This window comes from Bos mutus, chromosome 21 (assembly GCF_027580195.1).
Source record: "Bos mutus isolate GX-2022 chromosome 21, NWIPB_WYAK_1.1, whole genome shotgun sequence".
Lineage (NCBI taxonomy): Eukaryota > Metazoa > Chordata > Mammalia > Artiodactyla > Bovidae > Bos > Bos mutus.
In genome coordinates, this window is record NC_091637.1 from 63,482,738 (window position 1) to 63,503,492 (window position 20,755).

At 59.7% G+C, this 20,755-nt stretch overlaps 1 protein-coding gene across 1 annotated transcript in view; it reads right to left on the minus strand.

Annotated features, from left to right (window-relative positions):
- The window catches only part of CCDC85C (coiled-coil domain containing 85C), a 78,113-nt gene that overhangs the window by 14,290 nt on the left and 43,068 nt on the right, over positions 1–20,755 (minus strand). The window contains exon 2 of the mRNA XM_070357950.1: positions 4,733–4,806. Within this exon, the coding sequence (XP_070214051.1) occupies positions 4,733–4,806 (74 nt within the window). The remainder of the gene's footprint in view (positions 1–4,732; positions 4,807–20,755) is intronic.

Here is a 20,755-nt window from a genome sequence, read left to right on the forward strand (position 1 = left end):
TGCCTCCTGGTCTCTCGCATGTCAAATGGGGCCCAGAAGACACTCAGCTGCTGAGTGACCCCCAGGCGAGGTCACAGTTGCTGACCTGCGACCCTTACCACCAGCCAGGCCTGGCCCTCACTGCCTTCCGTGATTCGCCCTTTAGTCCTGGGCAGCCACCGTTAGTGTCCTCATTTTATATTTGGGAAAATGGAAGCACAGAGAGGTTAAGCCACTGGCCCAGTGCCACCCACCCACCCACCTTGAGGGATTTGAACCAGGCCCTCTGGCTCTAAAGTCCTGGGGTTACCCTCTAGCCAGGCTGAAGGCTATTGTCCACTGTCTCACAATGGACACAGGTTGAGCCTCAGGTACAGAGGTGAATTCCTAGTCTCTCCTCTTGCCCACGTAGCTAGACGGACCATCCATCGGATGATGGAAAGAGGGGGTGTTCTCCCTGGCTGAGAAAGAGGCTGGACTGGGTCTAAGATTCTGCTAAGGAACCAGTTTAAGCCCTCCGGAGACCATGTCACCCATGACAGAGGGGACAGGGAAGTGACGACCAACCACAGACATCAAACAAGGGGAGAGGGGATGGTCCAGAGCCCGGCAACAGAGCAGCACGTCACGGAGGATGCTGGCAAGCAGACACACTGTGAGCCCTGCACCTCCGGAGGGCTTGGGCAAGGGAACCACCAAACAGAACAAGCCCTGCCACCGGGGAGGCAGGTAACAGGAAGGAGGCGTCAGCCACAGGCTCGGACAGCAGAGGCCCGTTTCTCAGTCCCAAGGCCTGGATGCTTCAAAACTCAAAGTACAAAACAGAGCAAGCCGTTTCATCAGGCATCAAGCCCAGCTGAATGGGTGTAGTCTGCCAGACCCTGAAAAATCCCAGGCTCCCAAGACCAGGAAAAGGAGGGAAGGGCAGACACTTGCCCAGGGCACCCCAGGTTCCAGCCAGCGCTGCAGTGGGCACCCCGCCATCCCTGGGTTACGGGAGAAGAAACCGAGGCCCCGGGGCATAAGACACCCCACTTAAAGCCACACACACAGAGGGTGAGAGCTGGAGCAGGCATCGTCTGAACCCAGACTCCTTTGGGGCCCAAACCCGCTTTTTCTCTTACCATCAGGCCGACAGCCCCACGGCGGCAGGTTGAACTGTGTCTCAATGAGATTTATACATGGCCCTGCTGACCCCACACCCCCCAGAATTATGAGACAATACATTCAATACATTTCAGTTGCTTAAGCGCCTTCTCCACCCTCCCACCCCCACCAAGTGTACGGCTCTTTTCTCGGGCAGCCCCAGCAAACCAAATCAATCACCCATCCCGGGAAATCCTCCTCCACACAGGCCTCAGTTTCCCCCATCCCGGCGTAAATCCTGGGGTCGCTTCCAACGTGAGTGTTCAGCAACTCCGTGTGGCATGGCAGAACAGAACGAGCAGGCCCTGGGGCCAGGAGGCGCGGGCACCTGGAGCCTGTCCCAGCCCAGCTGCCAGCCTGGACCACTGCCTCTGCACCCCCGGAGGGCCACCCGCTCCTGCCCAACCAGCTTCTTGCTCTTTTGTGAAGCTGGCTTCTGGACGCACGTGGAGCCTTCGCTGCAGATCAGCCCCGCAGGGAAGTGAACGGAGGGAACCACAGAGTGGCGTCAATGACAGCCACCCCCGGCCCGGCCCTGCCAGGCACGGAATCCATGGGGAGAATCATACCACGGACCCAGCTCCAGATGAATCATCGCAGGGGGAGCAGCTGCGCGGATGAAATTTTAGAGCTGACACGAGAAAGAAAATACGAACTGCAATACACTAATTTAGACTGTGGACACTCCAGTGCATTTTTAATTAAAGCTATTCTGGAGCTAAATAGAGGCAGTGGGGGGAGGGGGAGGGGTGGGCAGTGGGAAAGGGAACCCACGGAGGCCCTCTACCCCTCCCCCCAAACCCCAAAACCATATCATCTGAAGATAGTTAAAAGAATAATGTTGCTCTCTGCTGATTTTCACCAAAAGGCAGACTTTTCCGCTTTGCACAGGGCTGGAGGTTCCTGGGCAATTTTTATTTCACTGACAAGACTTAGGTGCCAGAATCATAAAATCTCACAAGCCAGAGCCCACGAGGCTGTGGCCAGATTCCCACCCATGGCAGCAGTCTCCTTCCTAAACCTGGTCATCCATCCTCCCATACTCCCACCCATCCACCCTTGATTACCAACAAAGATGATATACTCACTACCTTACGAAGCTGCTCTCCCTGGGTTAAGCAGATCTTCCTCACTCTGGGCAAGAACCAGTCTCCCCTCTGACCCAGAAGACTGGGTGGGATACAGCCAGGGCTCCCCAGATGCATCCACCAAGTCCAGCTGGGCACTGAGGATGTGACCGCTGAGGTCCTGCAGCCCGGTCCATGAGGAGCTGACACTCCAGCATAGGTGGGGGCCGAAATCCCCAAGGGAGGATCCCAAAACCCCTTCAGCAAGAGCAGCCCGGGGTGCAAAGAGAGCTCGGGGCAAGTGCTCACTGGCTAGTCTCTGAGTTCCCAGCACTTCTCCTGCACTAGCAAGAAGCTGAGCAAAAAGATGCTCTTATTCCCTAAAGCCCAATCTGATTGCCTGCAGCCAGCAAGCCTGGGCCCAGGTGAGAGGCCACTCCTCCACCTGAGGGATGGAAGTCTGTGTCCGGAGAGCCTGGCCCGAGCGTTGGCACAACTGGGGACAGAACCCCACTGCTGCTGCCTCCAGGGCAAGGCCCCCAGGGAGCAGGTCAGAGCAGGCTTGGCGGGGGAGGGCCCAGACAGAGACACCCCCTGCCCAGGTGGTGGCCATACCCGATGCTCCAGACACAGGGCCCCTGTCAACCTCCACCTCTGCCCATATGGGCAGGGGGCAAGAGGACACAGCCATGGTGGGGTGTTCCACAGGGAGGAGGAAGAGGAAGGGCTGCCACTCTGGGGCCTGAGCGTGTGTAGGTTTTGAACAAGTCCAAGTCCCCAGTGGCTCAGTGGTAAAGAATCTGCCTACAATGCAGGAAATGCGGGTTCGATCCCTGGATCGGGAAGATCCCCTAGAGAAGGAAATGGCAACCCACTCCAGTATTCTTGCCCAGAGAATCCCATGGACAGAGGAGCCTGGCGGGCTGCAGTCCCTGGGGTCACAAAAGAGTCAGACACGACTGAGCGACTAAATGACAAGCAACAAGGCCAAGCCCACCACGTGCAAGTGGGTGCATGTTCTCGATGGGACAGCGTGGCCTAGGAGAGCAGGGGCCACGGGGACACGTCTACCCTGGCCCTTGGAAACAGGACCACAAGCCACGGCTGGGCTGGACCATGGAACAACACTGCAAACAGCATCCGGAATTTGGGGTCCATGCTTTCAACCTGCTTCTCCCCAGAAACAGTGCCATTCTCCCCTCCTTGTTGGACAGGAACCAGCTCCAGAGCCAAGGCCCCGAAGTCCTGATGCTGCGCACCCCCTGGTCACCTCTGCCTACAGTTCCCGCAACCCCCCACCACACACCCTCCTTCGCAACCAGGACCAGCCCCCAGGGAGTGTTTGGATGTAGGGAGCCCCAGCTCACACCCAGGCGAGCCCCCAATCTCCCTGCCCTCACCAGGCCCGAAGAGCGTGCACACGTGGGGCCAAGCAGCCGACACCCGACACCCGACATCTGAAAACGGGCCTCGCAATCTGATGCCTGGCTGCACACCTGACACGGCGGCCATGGAGGAGCGAGGCCAGGGTGCGTGGACCACGTACTCTGCGGAGTCCTGCGGACCTAAGGGAACCTTCCAGCCGCCCATGCAAGGGCGAGAGGTGGGACGGCATCCGTGGGGCTGCCCTCGGGGCTGTGAGCATCCCAGCAGCCACCCGGTGGGCAGTGGCACTGGTCGCCTAACAACGGGGCACAGCCACTGAGCCCTCCCTGGGGTCAGTTCCCAGAAATGCGCTCTGGGATCCAGGCTGGCCGCTTATGAGCCAGCAAGCGTGGCTGGGGAGATGCGAGTGCTAAGATGGAGTCAGGGCTGAGGACAAGCGGGAGAGAGGCTGGAGGGTCCACCCAGCCAGCTGCCCACCCCCGCACGGGGCACCCCGATCGACCAAGCTGACCACAGGCTCCCAACAGCTCTCCGCCCACAGCGGGGAGGGCCCCTCATCCTCGTCCGGGCAGTCAGGCCCCCTCCATGCTTCCAGCCGCCCGCAGCTGCCCTGCTCCGTCTCCTCCCTGCCCCAACCTCATCACCCATCTCCGACCCATTGTCCCCGTGCTGGGGACGGGCTGGGGTCAGGCCTGGCCTCAGCTCTCTGTGGCCCTAGGTCAGGCAGGAGGGCAGAGGGCGGACCCCAGCCTGTAAAGAAACTGGCGCAGCAGGACCAGGGAAGTTTCCCTACAAGTCTGAGCGAGGGCGAGCCTGTCTGCCTCTTGGGCCTTGATGCATCCAGCAGAGGGGCAGAGCAGCCCACTTGTTCAGCAAGTGTGGGTTCCACAGCATCTCCGGGCCCCCGAGGAGCTCGCAGGACACCGAGGGGACAGACAGTGGATGGCCGAGATGGAGGGACGCCTGGAGGCTGTGGGTCCCTGAGCAGATGTCCCTGGAGGTGACTCTGGGTGGGAGTGGGGGGCAGGTGGGATGTTGGGGGCACAAAGTGGGAAGGGACCCGGAGGCCACCTGGGGCTGGTGGCGGGGGGTGGGCCCTGGAGCGGTGGGCGGTGGCAGGGCCCACCGCGGCCCTCAGGGTGCAGCCAGCCTACCTGCGCCAGGAGCTTGTCACCCTCCAGCAGCTTCACCTTGGTCTCCAGCTGCCGCATGTAGGTGGACGAGGGATCTGAAAGACACAGGAGTCACGTCACCTGTTGGCAAACTGTCTCCAGCAGGAGGGCCCTCCCCTGCGTGCCCCCCCGGTGGGCCTTGGGGCCTGGTTTCCCCTGTCCATCTGCAGAACCGAGGTGAGGGGTGCTCTCACCAGCTTGTTCTGGGCTGATGCCTTCAGCCTCCTCAGGGCTTCAGGTCCAAAAGGAGGTCCCTGATGGCCCCCTCACCCCGGGGCAGACCCCCAGGGCCCGCAGTGCAGGGAGGCCCTCCCCCACGCAGTGGGGGCAACTGGGCTTCCCCTTGTCCGTCCCATCTGAACTTCAACAAACAACTGTAGACGTAACCCAGCACCTTTCCTGCGGTCAGGGGCCGGACCAGAGACACCCCCAACCACACGCCCCCAGTTTCTAAACGCAGCAGGGGGGTAAAACCCACCCTCCCTTGACTCACTGAGCCTGCTGCTTCAGAAGCAGGAGAAAGTCCGCCACCCCAGCTCCCCACGGGGCTGGAAATGGGCTCAGAGGAGAAAAGTCCCTCCAGGCCAGGACAAGGGAGCTGGCAAGGAGAGGGGGCAGGTGGAAGGAGGCAGGACTCGGGCAGGGGAGGTCACAGCAGGGGCAGAGGGAGGAGGCTGGGCCGATGCCTCGGTGACAGTGTGGCCACCTCCCCAGGTCTGCGGGCACCTGGGAGGGGCCTGCCGCTTGCCTCTGAAGTCCCACGGCCGCCTGGCTCAGGAGCCAGCCAGGACCCTGCCCACCCTGGGCCAGCCTGCTGCTCCTGTCTTGGCCCCCCACAGCCCACGACAGGACTCAGGGTCTTCCTACCTCACACTGTGACCCTTCATCTCAGAAGGCACCATTCCTTCGATGTAAGCCAGCTCCCTAACCCGCCCATAACAACGCCCCCCACAGGGCTTTCGATCTTCTTGGGTGGGGGGCAAAGGGGGCTTGGCTGCTGCCAGAGGACAAGCTGGGACCATCATGCAACCAAGGCAGCAGAGTCAGCACGACCCCAGAGGAGCCCCCAGCCCTGAGGGTCCCCGTGTGTGACATGGACATCACACCCCTTCCCCACGGAGCCTGTGGGCCGATGAGGAGCCCACTGGTGCCCTGTGAGGACGGGGCAGTGGGTGGCCCCCTCCCCAGGTACCATGACCCCTCCCCTGCACTGGAGCTCGGCCCCGGCTCCACCAGCCTCTGCCCATCAGGAGCTCTGCCCTCTGAGATACCTGGGAGACACTTCCCCTGTAAGTGCCCGGCTGCCCCTTGACCTGCCTGCTGGGGGTCACTCTGTGCCCCGAGCACCTCAGAAGGACCTGGGAGGCTTGTGTGCCCAGCCCAGGACCAGACCCAGGAGACTGCGGCCCAGCCCTGGGCAGGAATGGGGGCAGCCCACCCCACCCCAGTTACACAGCCGACTCCTGCCCTTGCTGTCCACCAGTCACCTCTCAGGAATGTGCAGGCTTCTAGAGGAAGAAGGCCGCTCGCCCGCCAGCCTCCCACCCCCAGCTACATGGGGGACCCCGGCAGACACAGGGCAGCTCTGCAGGGAGCCCTGCGTGGTGGTCTCCAAGAGGTGAAGGGGCTTCTTCATACACACACGGGGCAGTGGCGGAAGGGGGCTGGACCTGGGGGGTGACTAAAGGCCCCCCACTAGGACGCAGCACCCAGGTCAGGGCTGGGTAGATCTCCCCTGCCTGAGCAGGGGGCCCTCGGCGGTCACTACAGTCCATGCTCTGTGCCATCCCCCGCCTCAGTTTACCCACCTGTCTGCCCAAACTGACCAGCAGCTCCCACATCCCGTCCACACCCACCCACACGCACCCACACCCGCCCACACCTATGTACAGGCCTGACGGGAAGGGCCTTAGTGTTTGTGGTTTGCTGGGCCCTCTGAGCACCAAGTCGGAGATGGGGTGCAGCCTGGGCTCCCCAACACTTTGTGTCCCTCACGGGCTGCTGGCAGGAGGGTTCCCTGGAACACCACCTGGGAAAAAGACCCTCCCAGCTCCACGCAGATGGTGTTACAGTGACCAAAACTGAAACTGCTTGTTCAACAACAGCAGACAGTTCACACCCTTGTCATCATTCAAATGACGGTTGGGAGAGCTTCCCTCCTCAATGATACAGGAGAAAAAAAAAACAAAACACTTCAACGCCAGTGAAAAGAACTGGACGCAAAAGCACACATATAATTGCTGTTGTGTTTAAAAATATCTGTGTATTGAAATAAATCCAGGAAGGAGGCACACGGAAATACTGATCGCAGCGTTGCTCACTAGGGGACGGGTGATCTTTTATTTATTCACACCATTGCCTGTTAGTTTTCCAATAATCTGCTTTTAGAATAGGGAGAGATCTTTCTTTGTAAAAAAGGAGGAGAGATTAAATGATTCCCTCCCACATCACAAAGCCCCCTATTGATGTCAAGGGGGGCCCAGAGCATGGCCTGGAAAGTGGACCCCATTAACCCACCCTCTGCCCACGTCCCCCAGTTCTGGCCTGGGGGCCTTTCCTGAGCCCCAAGCCCAGCCCTGAGCCTGCCCAACCCTGCTCAGTTTAACAGCGATGAGGCCGCCTTCTCAAAATCCCAGATAAACCTCCCCTGTGCCACGGGACCCCTCCCCACTGTCTCTACCCTCAACTCCCCAAACCAGCCTGTGCATGCTACCTGGGGCCAGGGAGCCGGACATCTGGTCACCCGGGGGTCAGAGCAGGTGCCCTGTGGTGGGGAAGAATGACAGCCAGGTGGACCCTCAAGTAGTGGGGGGTGGTGGGAGAAGGGGATGGCAGAAAGGGCCTGGCTCCCTCATCCTCCCCAGCAGCCTTGGGCAACTGGGATCCCATGGGGCGCCTCCATGCCCCAGCCTCCAGGAGACAAGCGTGTAATTAAATTAATCCCAGGGTTTGCAGTAATGAGTGGAGCCAGCAGAGAGGGAAGCGTCATTTCCTGGCCTGATGGCTGGGCGGAGGGGGTGGGGGTGGGAGAGGGGTGTAAGGGGGGCGGTTGATTGCAGAAGGGATCCCCGAGCTGGGCTGGCCAAGGTATCCATCCCCTCAGACCTCCCCTGACTGGTCCAATTCTGGGGGACTCACAATCCACCTTCCATCCGAGGAGACAGGGAGCACCCCCCGCAATGGTCTCACTCCCAGGAGCCTGAGTACCAGCTCTCTGTACACCCCTCCTCAAGGATCCTTGTTCCCGGGGTTGCGGCCCATGGGGCGGGGGGAGTCACGGAGCTGCAGGTCTCTGAGCCCCTCCCCGCCGGCGCCGGTCAGCTCCCCCCAGGAGCCCTGTGTCAGGTGTTGGCCCTGACCGTCAGGCCACCTTGCCCTCCCGGAAGCCGCCAGGTCACATCTCCCTTCCTGGCCCAGACCCCCGCCTGGCTAGGCAATGTCACTCCAGCCTCAGCATCAGTCCAAACTGCAAGAATTTGGGGGCCAGAGGCCATGTCCAATCACCCATCACCCCCTCCCCACCTAGCTCATAATGTTTAACAGGCCATGGGGCCGCCTCCTCAAAGTCCTTGATAATCCTCACTGCTGGGCGCCCAGAAGGTCCTGGGAGACCTAAGGACTTAAGGAGAATTCATCCCTCCGAGTGGGTCAGACTGGTTTCCCCAGAGGAGTCGACCTTCTCAATCCTGTGAGCTCCCCTCAGCAGCAGCAACAATGACAGTCAGAAGCACCCAGCCTGTGACCGTGACATGGCTCCCCCAGGCCACCCAGGGCAGAGCAATGCCAGCGGCCAAGCGCCAGTGTTCCCCGGACCTCAACCCGCAGCACTCATGCTGTCTCACCATGAACTTTCGTCTCAGTTTGGATGAGACACAGATGCGTGGGCAAGCGGTTAGGTGGGGGGTGGGGGGGGCCTGGGAAGCTCAGGTTGGGGGCGTGGGGAGGTGAGGGGGGACCAGAAGGAGCCGAGGACAGGGGGTGTCAACCCTCTGGGGAGCTCCGGGGGCCTCGGAGTCACTCGCCGAGCCAGGGGCTCGCTGACGGGAGCTGCTCCTAGCAGACAAAGGGTGTGCGTGCCCCAGGACTGCCCACCTGGATGGGGGACGGGACAAGCCCCCATGCAGAGCTGCAGGTGCCGGCAGGCGAAGCAGACGGTGGGCTCAGAAGCGGTAAGTGCCAGGGGGACCTTGGAGGGCACCAACAGTGCCTGCCATGGTCAGGAGAAAGTTCGATTCTCCTTCTCTGCACGGGAGGAAGGGGATGGAGGCTGGGGGGCGGGCGCGTGACACAGCGACACGGGTGAGTCTGCAGCTGCCACTTCTCCCCGGGTCCCCACCAGCCCTGATCCCTGCCAGCCCACTCTCCTTGAGCAGGGGCCCCTAAGGGGCTGGGGACAGGCAGGCTTTGTGGCTGGTCGCTAGCAGGAGACGCAGCCATGCCTTGGGGCCCTCCGTGGGGGCTCACGCCCGGATGCCCTGCCCGGAGACGGCTGACGTGTCCACGTCTGATTCAATTCCGTTCTCCTCCCGCTTCATTAAGAAGGGGTCACTTGCGGCATTAGGGCTGGGGGCTCCATCGGGCCTGAAAGGTCTCATTAAGCCGAGGCCCTCTCACTGCTCCAGGTTCCCTCCCCCATCTGCCCCAGGGGATAAGAGCAGCTCCTAAAATCATCTCTGCCTTCCCGGGAGCCATTCTGGGCTTCTCTGCTTTCTCCCCCATCTCAGGACTCACCTCCAAGGGGGCAGGTGAGCACTACCCATGCCTGCGGCCACGGAAATTGGAACCAAGCAGGGCAGGCCCAGAAGACACCTCCGCTCTGCGCCACGGGGCTCAGTCTCCACGTGCGCCTCCCACCTGCCCAGGTGGTGGAGCTGTCGCCTCTGACAGGTGACCCCATGGGAGGTATCCCCCGCCCCCAACAAGGCACAGGCTACAGCAACGCACCGAGCCACACAGGCAAGGGCCACCAGGAGCACCACCCCCAGCGGGCTCCGACCAGCTCCAGCAACAGGGGCTATGCTCTGAATGCTTGTGTCTGCCCCCACTGCAAAATCCACATGTTGAAACCTAACACCCAACAAGACGGTGCTAAGAAGCAGGGCCTTCGGGAGGTGATTAGGTCAGGAGGGTGGAGCCCCCATGAGTGCAATTAGTGCCCTAATAAAAGAGACCCCAGAGAACCCCTTTGCCCCCTGCCTTGTGACAACACAGCAGGGAGAAGGCCATCTATGAACCAGGAAGTAGCCCTCCCCAGACACCGAATCTGCTGGCACTTTGACCTTGGGCTCCCAGCCTCCAGATGGAGGAACTCCTGTTGTTTATAAGCCACCCAGAGCAGCTGGAGCAGACTAAGACAGACACAGAGCAAGGCGCACTTGCCTGCAGACTGGGCTTGGCAGGCCCTAGGATGACGTTCCCATTGCCTTCACCTCTAATGAAAGAGCCATGCAGGTCCACCCCCCACCCCTCTAAACCACCCCCCACCACCACAAGGACACTAATCCAGCTGAGCCCAGGGACCATCCTGTGTCCTGAAAGGACTTAAAGGGCGTTCCAATCCCAGACCCACCTACTCCCGACCCTGGGCAATCCCAAAGGTCACCAGAGCACTGCGTTCTCACAGAGCAGACAGTCCCCAAATCCAGGACCGGAAAGGTGAGTCACCAACTTCATGACAGTCCAGGCTGCCATGAGCTCCAGGCTGCCAGCGGGGAGTGAGCTCCCCACTGCTAACGGGAAGCAAGCAGAGCCTGAAGCCTGGACAGAAGCCCTGGTAACACTGAGGTTTCTCCATGAAGCTGGGAGGAAAGGCATGGGGAGCACTCACTCTGCTCCCATCTAGTCCCCACCAGGGACCCCGCCAGGTGGGCGGCAGAAAGCCCAACCTACAGAGAAGGAAAAAAACACTCAGCAAGTGTGACCCTGGGTCCACCCAAGGTCACAGGGCCAGATGCTGGCAGGACCAGCAGTCAGCAGGCTTGTCCCAGGGCATGGTCCCCTTCTGCGAGGGGTTCCCAGCCTAAGGAAGGAGCTGCAGGAATAACCATGTCTGCTGAAGGGCAAAGGGTAGAGTGAAGAGGCTCACCCTGGGATGACAGGGCACAGAGAGAGCAAGGATGTGCTGACAGGGAGAAATCAGGGAGTCCTGCCTGAAGGAGGTGGCATCTGAGCTGACCACTGAAGAGCAAGCAGGACGCTGACCCGCAGGCAAGTGGGGCAGGGATGGAAGGCAAGTCCCAGCTGAGGGTGCAGAGCGAGCAAAGGCAGGGAGGTGGGTCAGGCAGGTTCGGGAGCACCTGGGCCGGTGCCCACTGGCATCTGTCTCCTGGCACCCAGTGTTGCCCCAGGAGGTGCGGGCTGAATGTGAGACAGGCATTATTTATGGATGAAGGCGAGAGGCTGCAGCAGGGATATCAGAGGAACATCAGGTTCCTGTGAGGACACCGCTTGGCAGGGGCAGCGCTGAGCAGGGCAGGCTGCCTCGGCACCTCCCTCCTCCGGCAGGGCCAGCCCACCTGAGTTGCCCACAGTGGGTCCGCAGGGCGTGCAGGCCAAGGCAGCTGACTTCCAGAGCCTCGGGTGTGAGAAAGACCTCTCCCGTCCACACAGAACAAACGAGAACACAAATTTTACTGAGCACTGACTGTATGCCTGGAGTAGGGAAGTGGAAACCCACTACAGTATTCTTGCCTAGAAAGTCCCAAGGACAGGTGAGCCTGGCGGGCTACAGTCCACGGGGTCGCAAAGAGTCAGACAGGACCGAGCTCGTACACTACTGTCTGTCAGCAGGCCCTGAGCAAAAGCCCAATCCTTCCGGCACCCCTGTGACCCCTGCACACCATCCCTGTTTACTGCAGAGGGACTGAGACCCAGAGAGTCCAGAGTCACACGGCAAGAACACGGCAGGGTTGGGATGTGAACCCAGCTTTGTCTATAGCCAAGGCTCTTTCCGCCCTCCCTCGAAGCGCCCTCAGCAGCCCTGGGGCCACACGATCACCCTGGGCCTCTCAGAACGTCACGGCCATGGGAAGTAGCGCTGCTCAGCCGCAGCCCCGGCCCAGTCAGGGGAACAGCGATTTTCACCCACTCCCCAGATGGAGAAACCAAGATGCAGAGGGTCCCAGGAACCGGTCCCGTCACAGAGCTCATAAAAGCAGGCCTGCAACTTGAGATGTGCGTGCGTACATGTGTGTGAGTGTGTGTGAGCGTGTGTCCATCCCCAAACCTGGTGCTCTTCCAGGCCACCCATCAAGGCACACAGGGCAAGGCCGGGAAGGCCCACGGCTCCCCTTCCCTCCCCTCCCCTCCCTGAGCACACATTCTCACCGTGGGGCAGCTCTGGAAACTCTCCGCCTCAAAGGCAGGGCCCAGGCCCCAGGGAGCTCCACCCTGGACAGCGTTCTCCTGGCTCTCTCTCCCCTCGGACTCCCCTCCGCCAAGAGCACCTGCCGGCCCCCAGGCTCTGGACCTCACGGGGTCACGAGGCTCCGAAAGGCTGGCACCCAGCCCCTCCCCGGCTCCCCTATCCATGCCCTGAGACAGCGGGCCCTGGAAACCTCAGATCCCACCTCTCCAGCTCAAACGACACAGCCGTGCCCCACCTTCCTCAACCGGATCCTGCGGAGGCAAGAAAATGAATGGGCACAGAGAAATGAACACCTCACAGATGAAAACTGAGACCTCCCCACACCAGCCGCTCACCCTCTCTCGATGAGGCACATGGCTGCCCCTGGTGGCCCCCTGCCCCTCCGTGTACCACGCGCACGGCTCCGGGGACCCACAGGTTGGTGCTCTGCCCTCCTGGGGCCACCCGGCGTTTAATTCAACCCACCCTGAAATCCGGAGGGACCGGCCCAGCAAACTCAGAACCTGCCCAGGTCTGGATCCACCTGCAGCTGCAGGTGTTCTCAAGCCAAAAACCCAAACTCATTTTCTCCATCTACTGCTTAGGAAGCCTGACAAGCCAGACTGAAACCAGGGGAAAAGAGGGAAAAAGAGACTTTTTTCCCCACACCTTCAGTTTTCCCTGCTGGCTCAGAGGGTAAAGCGTCTGCCTGCAATGTGGGAGACCCAGGTTCGATCCCCGTGTAGGGAAGATCCCCTGGAGAAGGAAACGGCAACCCACTCCAGTACTATTGCCTGGAGAATCTCATGGACGGAGGAGCCTGGTAAGCCACAGTCCATGGGGTCGCAAAGAGTCGCACACGACTGAGCGACTTCACTTCAGTTTGCAGGCCCAGAAATTAGCCTGTGTGCTTAGGTGCAAGGGCAGGTGTCGGCCTGTTAATGTCTCCTCCCCAGCCAACCCCGATTTCACTCTGAATGATTCGGAATCAGTGACAGAGGCTGAACAGACCAGCGAGAGGCCCCTCAGAAGGGGGAACACACAGAAGCCAAGTCACACCTGGCCTGTGTCTCCGCCACGGCACCTGGCTCCCCGGGGACCTTTTAACATTTGATCTCTTCTCCCCTGAAACCCACTAAACTGGACTCCAGCGAAGGGGCCTGGATGTCCACACACAATTAAGACGTCCTCCAGATGATTCTAACGTGCACATGGGCTGGGGACCCCGGATCTATGCTGAGCAATGACTGTTCAAATGGTCCCCTTCTCGGGCTCCTTCCCCGAGGGACTCCATTGCCGCCTGGCCCTGACTATTCCTTGGGGCTAAACTCCTGTAACACAGCTGTACTACAGGGACCCCGATGAGACCAGAACATGCGGATGTCTAAAAGCGGTGGGAGGAGGGGCAGGTCACAGACCCCAAAACGTATCGACCAAACCCTCTGGCAGCCACAGGGGAGACCTTGCAGGTTTGAGCAGGAAAGAGAGTTTGCTTTCCTGGCTAGGTATCAGGTACGTGTCTACCAAGCAGTCTCCTTGGAAGAAGAGCTATGACCAACCTAGACAGCATATTAAAAAGCAGAGGCATTACTTCACTAACAAAGGTCCGTCTAGTCAAAGCTATGGTTTTTCCAGTAGTCATGTATAGATGTGAGAGTTGAACTATAAAGAAAGCTGGGTGCCGAATAATTGATGCTTTTGAACTGTGATGTTGGAGAAGACTCTTGAGAGTCCCTTGGACTGCAAGGAGATCAAACCAGTCAATCCTAAAGGAAATCAATCCTGAGTATTTATTGGAAGGACTGATGCTGAAGCTCAAGCTCCAATACTTTGGCCACCTGATACAAAGAACTGACTCCTTGGGAAAGACCCTGATGCTGGAAAGATTGAAGGAGAGAGGAGAAGGGGACGACAGAGGATGAGATGGTTGGATGGCATCACTGACTTGATGGACGTGAGTTTGAGCAAGCTCCGGGAGTTGGTGATGGACAGGGAAGCCTGGCGTGCTGCAGTCCATGGGGTCCCAAAGAGTCGGACACAACTGAGCGACTGACCTGAAATGAACCAAGCATGAAAAGCTGGTGGGGCCAGAATGGGGCCAACTGGCCAGCAGAGGTGGCTGGAGGGAGAGGGCAGGACACCAGGGCACATTCCAGCAGTGGGCAGGGGCAGGAGATGTGGGGAGAGGCGTGGCAGGTGAAGCAGGGAAAATCTGGGCGTGGCTGGCTCCTCAGACCCAGGGATCCCCATTCCAGATACAGGGGAGCGGCAGGAGGTACAGCCAGCAGCTCTGATGTCAGACACCTCAGTAAGAACCCCGACCAGTGGGTGAGCTGCAGAGGTGGGCTCAAGGCCTTGGGAGCAAGAAAAAGAGGGGGCTCCAGGCAGCGAGCTCTGGAGACAGCATCACATCTGGACAGAGTTTTGCCGATTCCGTAAAAACAGGAATGAGTCAGGCTCCCCTGGTGGCTCAGATGGTAAAGAATCTGCCTGCCAATGCAGGGTACCTGGATTCGATCCCTGGGTCAGGAAGATCCCCTGGAGGAGGGCATGGCAGCCCACTCCAGTATTCTTGCCTGGAGAATCCCGTGGACCGAGAAGCCTGGTGAGCAACCATCCAGGGGGCCGCAAAGAGTCAGATACAACTTAACAACTAAACAAAAACAACTTTGGAAAACCTCACAAACACCCACAGCAAAGGGCCTCCTTTGCTGCTGCCCCCAACCCTTGGGAGCAGCCCAGTGGTGGCAGGTCAGAGCCTGCAGGGAGAGGACGGGCCCACCGGGATGGGAGGCTGACAGCAGCGGGAAGCCACCCTCCTGCAGGCAGTTCAGGGACAAGGGTGGGTCCCCTCTCTGCCCCCCACCATGCTGTGACCTTGAACAAGCCCCTTCCCCTGCCCAGGCCCACAGAGGTGTGGGTAGGAGGCCCAGGTGACCCAGAGGGCTGAGGGCAGGACCGGGAAGTGATTCAGAGCCCCTGCAGGGCAGCACCCCTGCAATTAGGCAGAGCAGTGAGGACCCGCCCGTTAAAATGACACAGACTCGGCGTGGGGACAGCAAACCGCCCTTCCCACTTGATAGGACACCCACAGCAGATGGCTGGTGACCGAAGGATCATGGAGAAGCCTGACTTCTGCGTGCCTCCCCCGAGGTCCGAGGGAGGGCGCACCCTTCTAGCCGGTGAAGGACCAACTCCTTTCGTGGCCAGCGTACGTCGCAAGAGGAGCAAACCGGTGAAGGGTCCCGGCTCCACCCTCGAGCCTCTGTAACCCCAAGCGATATGATAAAGATATCAGCCTGCACTTACGAACTGGACTTGGCAGACTGCTGTCCACCCAAAAATGCCCACTCTGGCCTCTGGAACCTACGAATATGTGACCTTACACAGTCAAAGAGACTTTGATGAAGTGATTAAGGTCATGGCAGTCAAGAGGGGGGACCAGCCCGGATGATGCAGGGGAGCCCAACCTAGTCTCATGAGAGTGTGAAAAACAGAGGGCCGTTCCTGGATGTGGTCAGAGGGACGTGTGAAGTGAGGAATGGTCAGAAATGAGCACTACTGCTGGCTCTGAAGACAGGGATGGGCCACGAGCCAAGGAATGCAGGTGGCATCTAGAAGTTGGAACAGGCGGGTTTCCCCGTCAGGCCTGCTGACACCTGGACTTTAGCACTGCTGACCCCCAGGGCTATAAGAGGACCCATCTGTGCTGCGTACGCCACCCCAAGGTTGTCATCTGTGATGGCAGCTGTGGGAATAAAAGCTGTGGCTGTGTGGCTTCGGGTGACATGCCCAGCCACTCTGGTCTCCGTTTCATTTTAAAATGAGACGAGAGACCAGCCTTGGGAGGCTGCCATGAGGACTAAGCAAGCTGAAAAGGTAGCAAGCGGCTCCGGAAGCCCCCGGCTCAGTGCCTGGTACACTTAGTAGATGCTCAGTTAAAACCCAGCCCCATCCTCTCCCCTGCCCACGTCCCAGCGGCATGACCTTGATGGGAAAGAGTGGTGAGCGGAGGCTTCCACGCTGCCAGCCAAGGGCACCCCGCCTCTGAGCTGTGCCACCAGCACCAAGTCACCATGGAGACGGCGGCATCCGGCCACAGACACCTCCACTGCATGACTGCCCACCTGGGGCCTGGCCCACCTGAGCCCCCTGCATCTGCCTCGCCTTCACATTTAGCGAGGCTGATGCATCACCACCAGCTTGTAAAAGTGGGGTATGAATCCAATTTAGGACCGTCACACCCAGAGATTATTTGAAGCAAGGGTGGTACTGTTTGTTCATAAAACAAATGCCCCCTTCTCTATTTTAAGTTGAGATTCTTGCAGAACGTGGAGCGTATGGACCACTGAGCTGGCTGTGATGGAGAAACAAACCGCAGCTGGTTCCATAGACCGCAGGGAAGACCTCCCCGCCATAAACAGAGTCCCGGCACCAGTGAGTGTCCTATGTGCATGGACCCCTGGGGCTGCACAGACCCCAGCGCCCAGCCCCGTGTTCACGGATGCATAGCAGGTGGCCTACAGGGAGTGGGGAAGGAAAGCGCGAGCAGGTGAGCCTGAGTCCAGGCTCAGCCCTGACTGCCTAGCAAACTGCACCCCCGGCCCAGTCCAATGCCCCAGGAAACAGGGTTCAAGAGGCAGCCCAAGCCAAACCCAGGCAGAAAGACAGGTCCAGGAAAGAAGAAAGGAACGTGGCGAGAGAAGAAATGACCCAAGCCGACACTCACCAGACCCCAGGCCCTCATGGCAACGACAGCCAGGCTGAGCAAGGCCAGGGAGGATGTGTTTACAGGTCACCTGGAGGTCTGATTCGAAGGCTGCAAGGATGGGGTCAAACCCTGAAGCTGGGGGTCCAGGCATGAGGCTCAGGGAGAGGAAGGACGAAGCTCCTCCCGGGCAGGGGAGCCTGTACCCCGGACAATCCCATGCTACATGGATGGAGAGGTCTCCTGCGGCACCTAGGGGGGACGGGCAGGAGCCGGCTACCGCCTGGTGGGGCTATGATTTTGCTGCATGACTCAGCTCCTCTGAGGAAGCTCACAGACCTGCACGTCCACCCTGGGTCATCGTGTGGGCCTTCATGAGGCATGGAGTGCCCCAGGCAGGCCCTGGGCTACAGCTGGCAGGGAGGAGGCACACACAGCCACATCCCTGCCACGCTGCGAGGAGCGCCGGGGCGTGGGGTCTGGGCTGGCTGCATTTGCCAGGCAAGCCATCCCCGCCCATCCCACAATGCATACCATGGAGACAGACCAGGCTCCCAGGGTCCCCCAAAAGGCCGCACAAGACCCTGGCAGAGAGGGGCTACAACCCTGCAGGCGCTGGTGCTGACAAGGGTGCCCCGGGTTGTGGGGATTCACCTGGCCCTGCCAGCCTCCCCAGGTGCCTCCCCATCCTGCCATCAGCTCTCTGAACAAGCCTCTGGCCCAGGCTGCCTTTCACTCGGTCAACGGAGCTGGAATTGCCCTTTGGACCCTCCACTCTCCCCACAAGGGAGGGGGTGCATGAGCTTCCAGGATTCAAAGGTCACCCACTCACCTTGGGCAGGGCCCAGAAACCCTTCCCTTCCCACCGCGACCTCAGTGGGTGGGTCCAAATAGGACTGGCGAGCCAGGCCTCCATGGCGCCTCTAGTCAAGGCTCAGCTGCCAGGGAGACCCCAGCGCCTGCCCATTCTGGCAGGGGAGGTCCTTCCCCAGGGCGCCTCTGGAGTGCGCCGACCCTCTGCACGTTTCTGGGTAGAGAAGGTGGCTAACCCTCACATCCCGTACGCTACACAGAGCAGGAACCCTCAGCCCTCTCCCCGGCATCAAACACCCGCCCTGGGCAGAGAGGGGACCAGTGAGGCTGTCATGGCAAAGGGTCACCAAGCAGCGAGGGAGCAGAGTCCAGGCATCAGGGCCCGGGGCCCTCCACCACTCGCAGTGTGACCCTGGGCAGGTCGCCTGCCTTCTCTGGGCCCCGGAACACCTTTTTCTGTACGACGAGGAAGTTGAAGGCCTCTGGGGGCCCTTCTGGCACGGTGGGCACAGGTGGGCACAGCGGGGGCAGGCCCATCACTGCAAGCAGCACCCCTGCCCACGTGGCTGTTTCTTTAAGAAAGAGACGAACGCGGACAGACCCGAAGGTCAGGAGAGCCCGTGCCAAGATGAGGTCAGCGTTACCAACGAGAACAAACAGGCCTCGGCCTCGGCGGAGGAAGGGCCCTGCTGGAGAGGTGCCGGGGGAGCGGGAGGTGGGCGGGGCCGAGGCGCCACCCTCCGCGTCGTCACGCCCACAGGTGACAGGTGACAGCCAGGAGCTGCCCCACAGCCAGCGCTCAGTCTCAGCAGGGAGCCAGCACAAAGCCTGGAAAGGGGACCCCCAAGGGAGCAAAAGGGCCTTGCAGGTCAGCCTTTCCAAGCCCCTCTTCCTAACATCAGGGTTTACTGGGGGACCCCAAGAAACTCCCCAACTTGCCCGAGGTCATGGGCCCTCCTGGCCCCACTGTGGGCACACACATCAAAGTCCACCTCCCTCCTTCTCCTCCCTGGCATCTAGCCAGCTGTTTGTCCCGGGCAAGGTGACAATGACAATAACAGAGAAAGCCAGGGATCGCAATCACATTGGATAAAATAAGGATCCACACCGATAAAAACACATCCACACACACAGGCTGCTGAGCGAGAAGGGGAAGCCCTCCCTCCCTCGCGCCCCCGCCCCCGGCAGAATTCCAGCTGCTGAGTGCAGGTGCACGGAGGAAGTTATGAAAAGTCACCATCACCACGGCCAGTGGACGCCAGGCTCTCGAGGGTGAGCATCCGGTGAGCACCAAGACACCAGTGTGTCCTCAAAGTGCTTCCCACGGGTGGTTTATTAATCACGGAATTCCATGTACTGACCGCACAGTGGGCTGACCGTGGGAAACCTCCCGACCCCACGGAGGGAAGTCTGCTCCCCAGATGAGCCGTACCAGGTGCCCCCGGTGGGACGGGCTGACGACATGGCGTTCCCTTGGGGCCATTCCTGACCCAGACACACAGCCTGGAATCCAATCGTGAGCCAAGCACGCAGCTGCTCCCTGCTCTTCAAAACAACCGTGAACCATCAAAGGAAGACGGAGGAAAGTTTCCCAAGGAAGGACGACCAAGGGGAGGGTGTGACCCTGCACGGGGCCCCCGATCAGAAAGCAGTTGCACAAGAGACTTGCCTGGTGGCCCAGTGATCGAATCAGTGGAGGGGAGACAGGATCAATCCCTGGTTGGGGAACCAAGATCTCAAGTGCCTTGGAGCTCCTGAGCCCAGGAGCTCTGGAGACCACGTGCCACGCCTAGAGACCCCATATCGCAATTAAGACCTGAGGCAGCCAAATAAATAAATACTTTTTTAAGAAAGAAAGCAGCTGCTGTAAAGTGCCGGGCTGTGCAGAGGGCCGGCTTCCGTCCCCAGGCACTGTCACCATACGGTCACCACCTAAGGGAAAGTCCTCGTTCCCAGAAAACGCGGGCTGAAGGTGTGTGTTAACCCCGACTCCTCTTAAACGGTTCGGGGGAAAAAAACAGCCCACGTGCAGAGAAGGAATGAGCAAGGGATGGACAGCCCTGGGAAACGAACGCACCTGCTCTTGGGGACGTTTAAGGGCAAGAATGGGAAAAGCCAAGGAATTCCAGCCACACAGAGTCACCTCCCACGAGGGCCATCCTGAGCGCCACCTTGCCATGCTGTCTGGAGTATCACCACGAGGGGACCTAGAGTCCCACCACGGCCCCCAAACCAACACCCCTCCTCCCAGGCAGAGGCCGTTGCTGTTGTTCAGTCGCTCAGTCGTATCCGACTGTGCAACTCCATGGACTGCAGCACGCCAGGCTTCCTTGTCCTTCACCGTCTCCTGGAGCTCGCTCAAACTCATGCCCATTGGGTCAGCAGAGGCTGACCACTAACCTAAAGCAGCCCCATGCAGGAAACAATCTGTGTTTCTCCAACAACAGAGCAACAGTCACGTAAATTCTGGTTAACTCACTTGAAGGGACGTCATACAGTCACTAACAAGGTTTAGAAAGACCGAGAGGAAGAGGGCGTCTGTGCAATGTTGAGTGAAAAAAGCCAGATTCCACATTAAACCCCCAGCAAGATAACAAGCCACCAAAATACGCCTGCTCCAGGGAGAAAGTAAACACTCTTATGTTTTTATGAACAAAACAGGCTTATGTCAATGGCGCATTGCAGGGCAGAAGGACCCTTCAGAGCAGGGTCGGAGGTGGGAGGGGGTACTGTGCTAAATGTGTTTTGGTTTTCTTTCTACTTTTCCAAATCCTCCTGTTTCTCTGAGGAATACGTATCCCCTTAGAAATAAAATCAATCAAATCTGTGCCTGGGCCTCACGGCCCTCCCCAGCACGCAGCCCTGGAATTCCTCTTGTCACAGGAATCAGCTCACACCAGCTGCCTCCCCGGGCAGACATGTGCTGGACCCAAGGATGAGACCCAGGAACTCTCAGGCCAGGCTGCTTCTGACTGGTGGCCTCCCAAGGCTGCCTACTTAATCCCGGCAGAGAGAGGGGTCTTCAGGCCAGTGCAGGGGCAGGCAGAGGGTCTGGACTGGGCGATCTGGGGTGAGCCCTCTGAGTCTGGGCTTCCCAGCTGGGACACGGTGACGATCACACACGAGGTGAGATCACAGG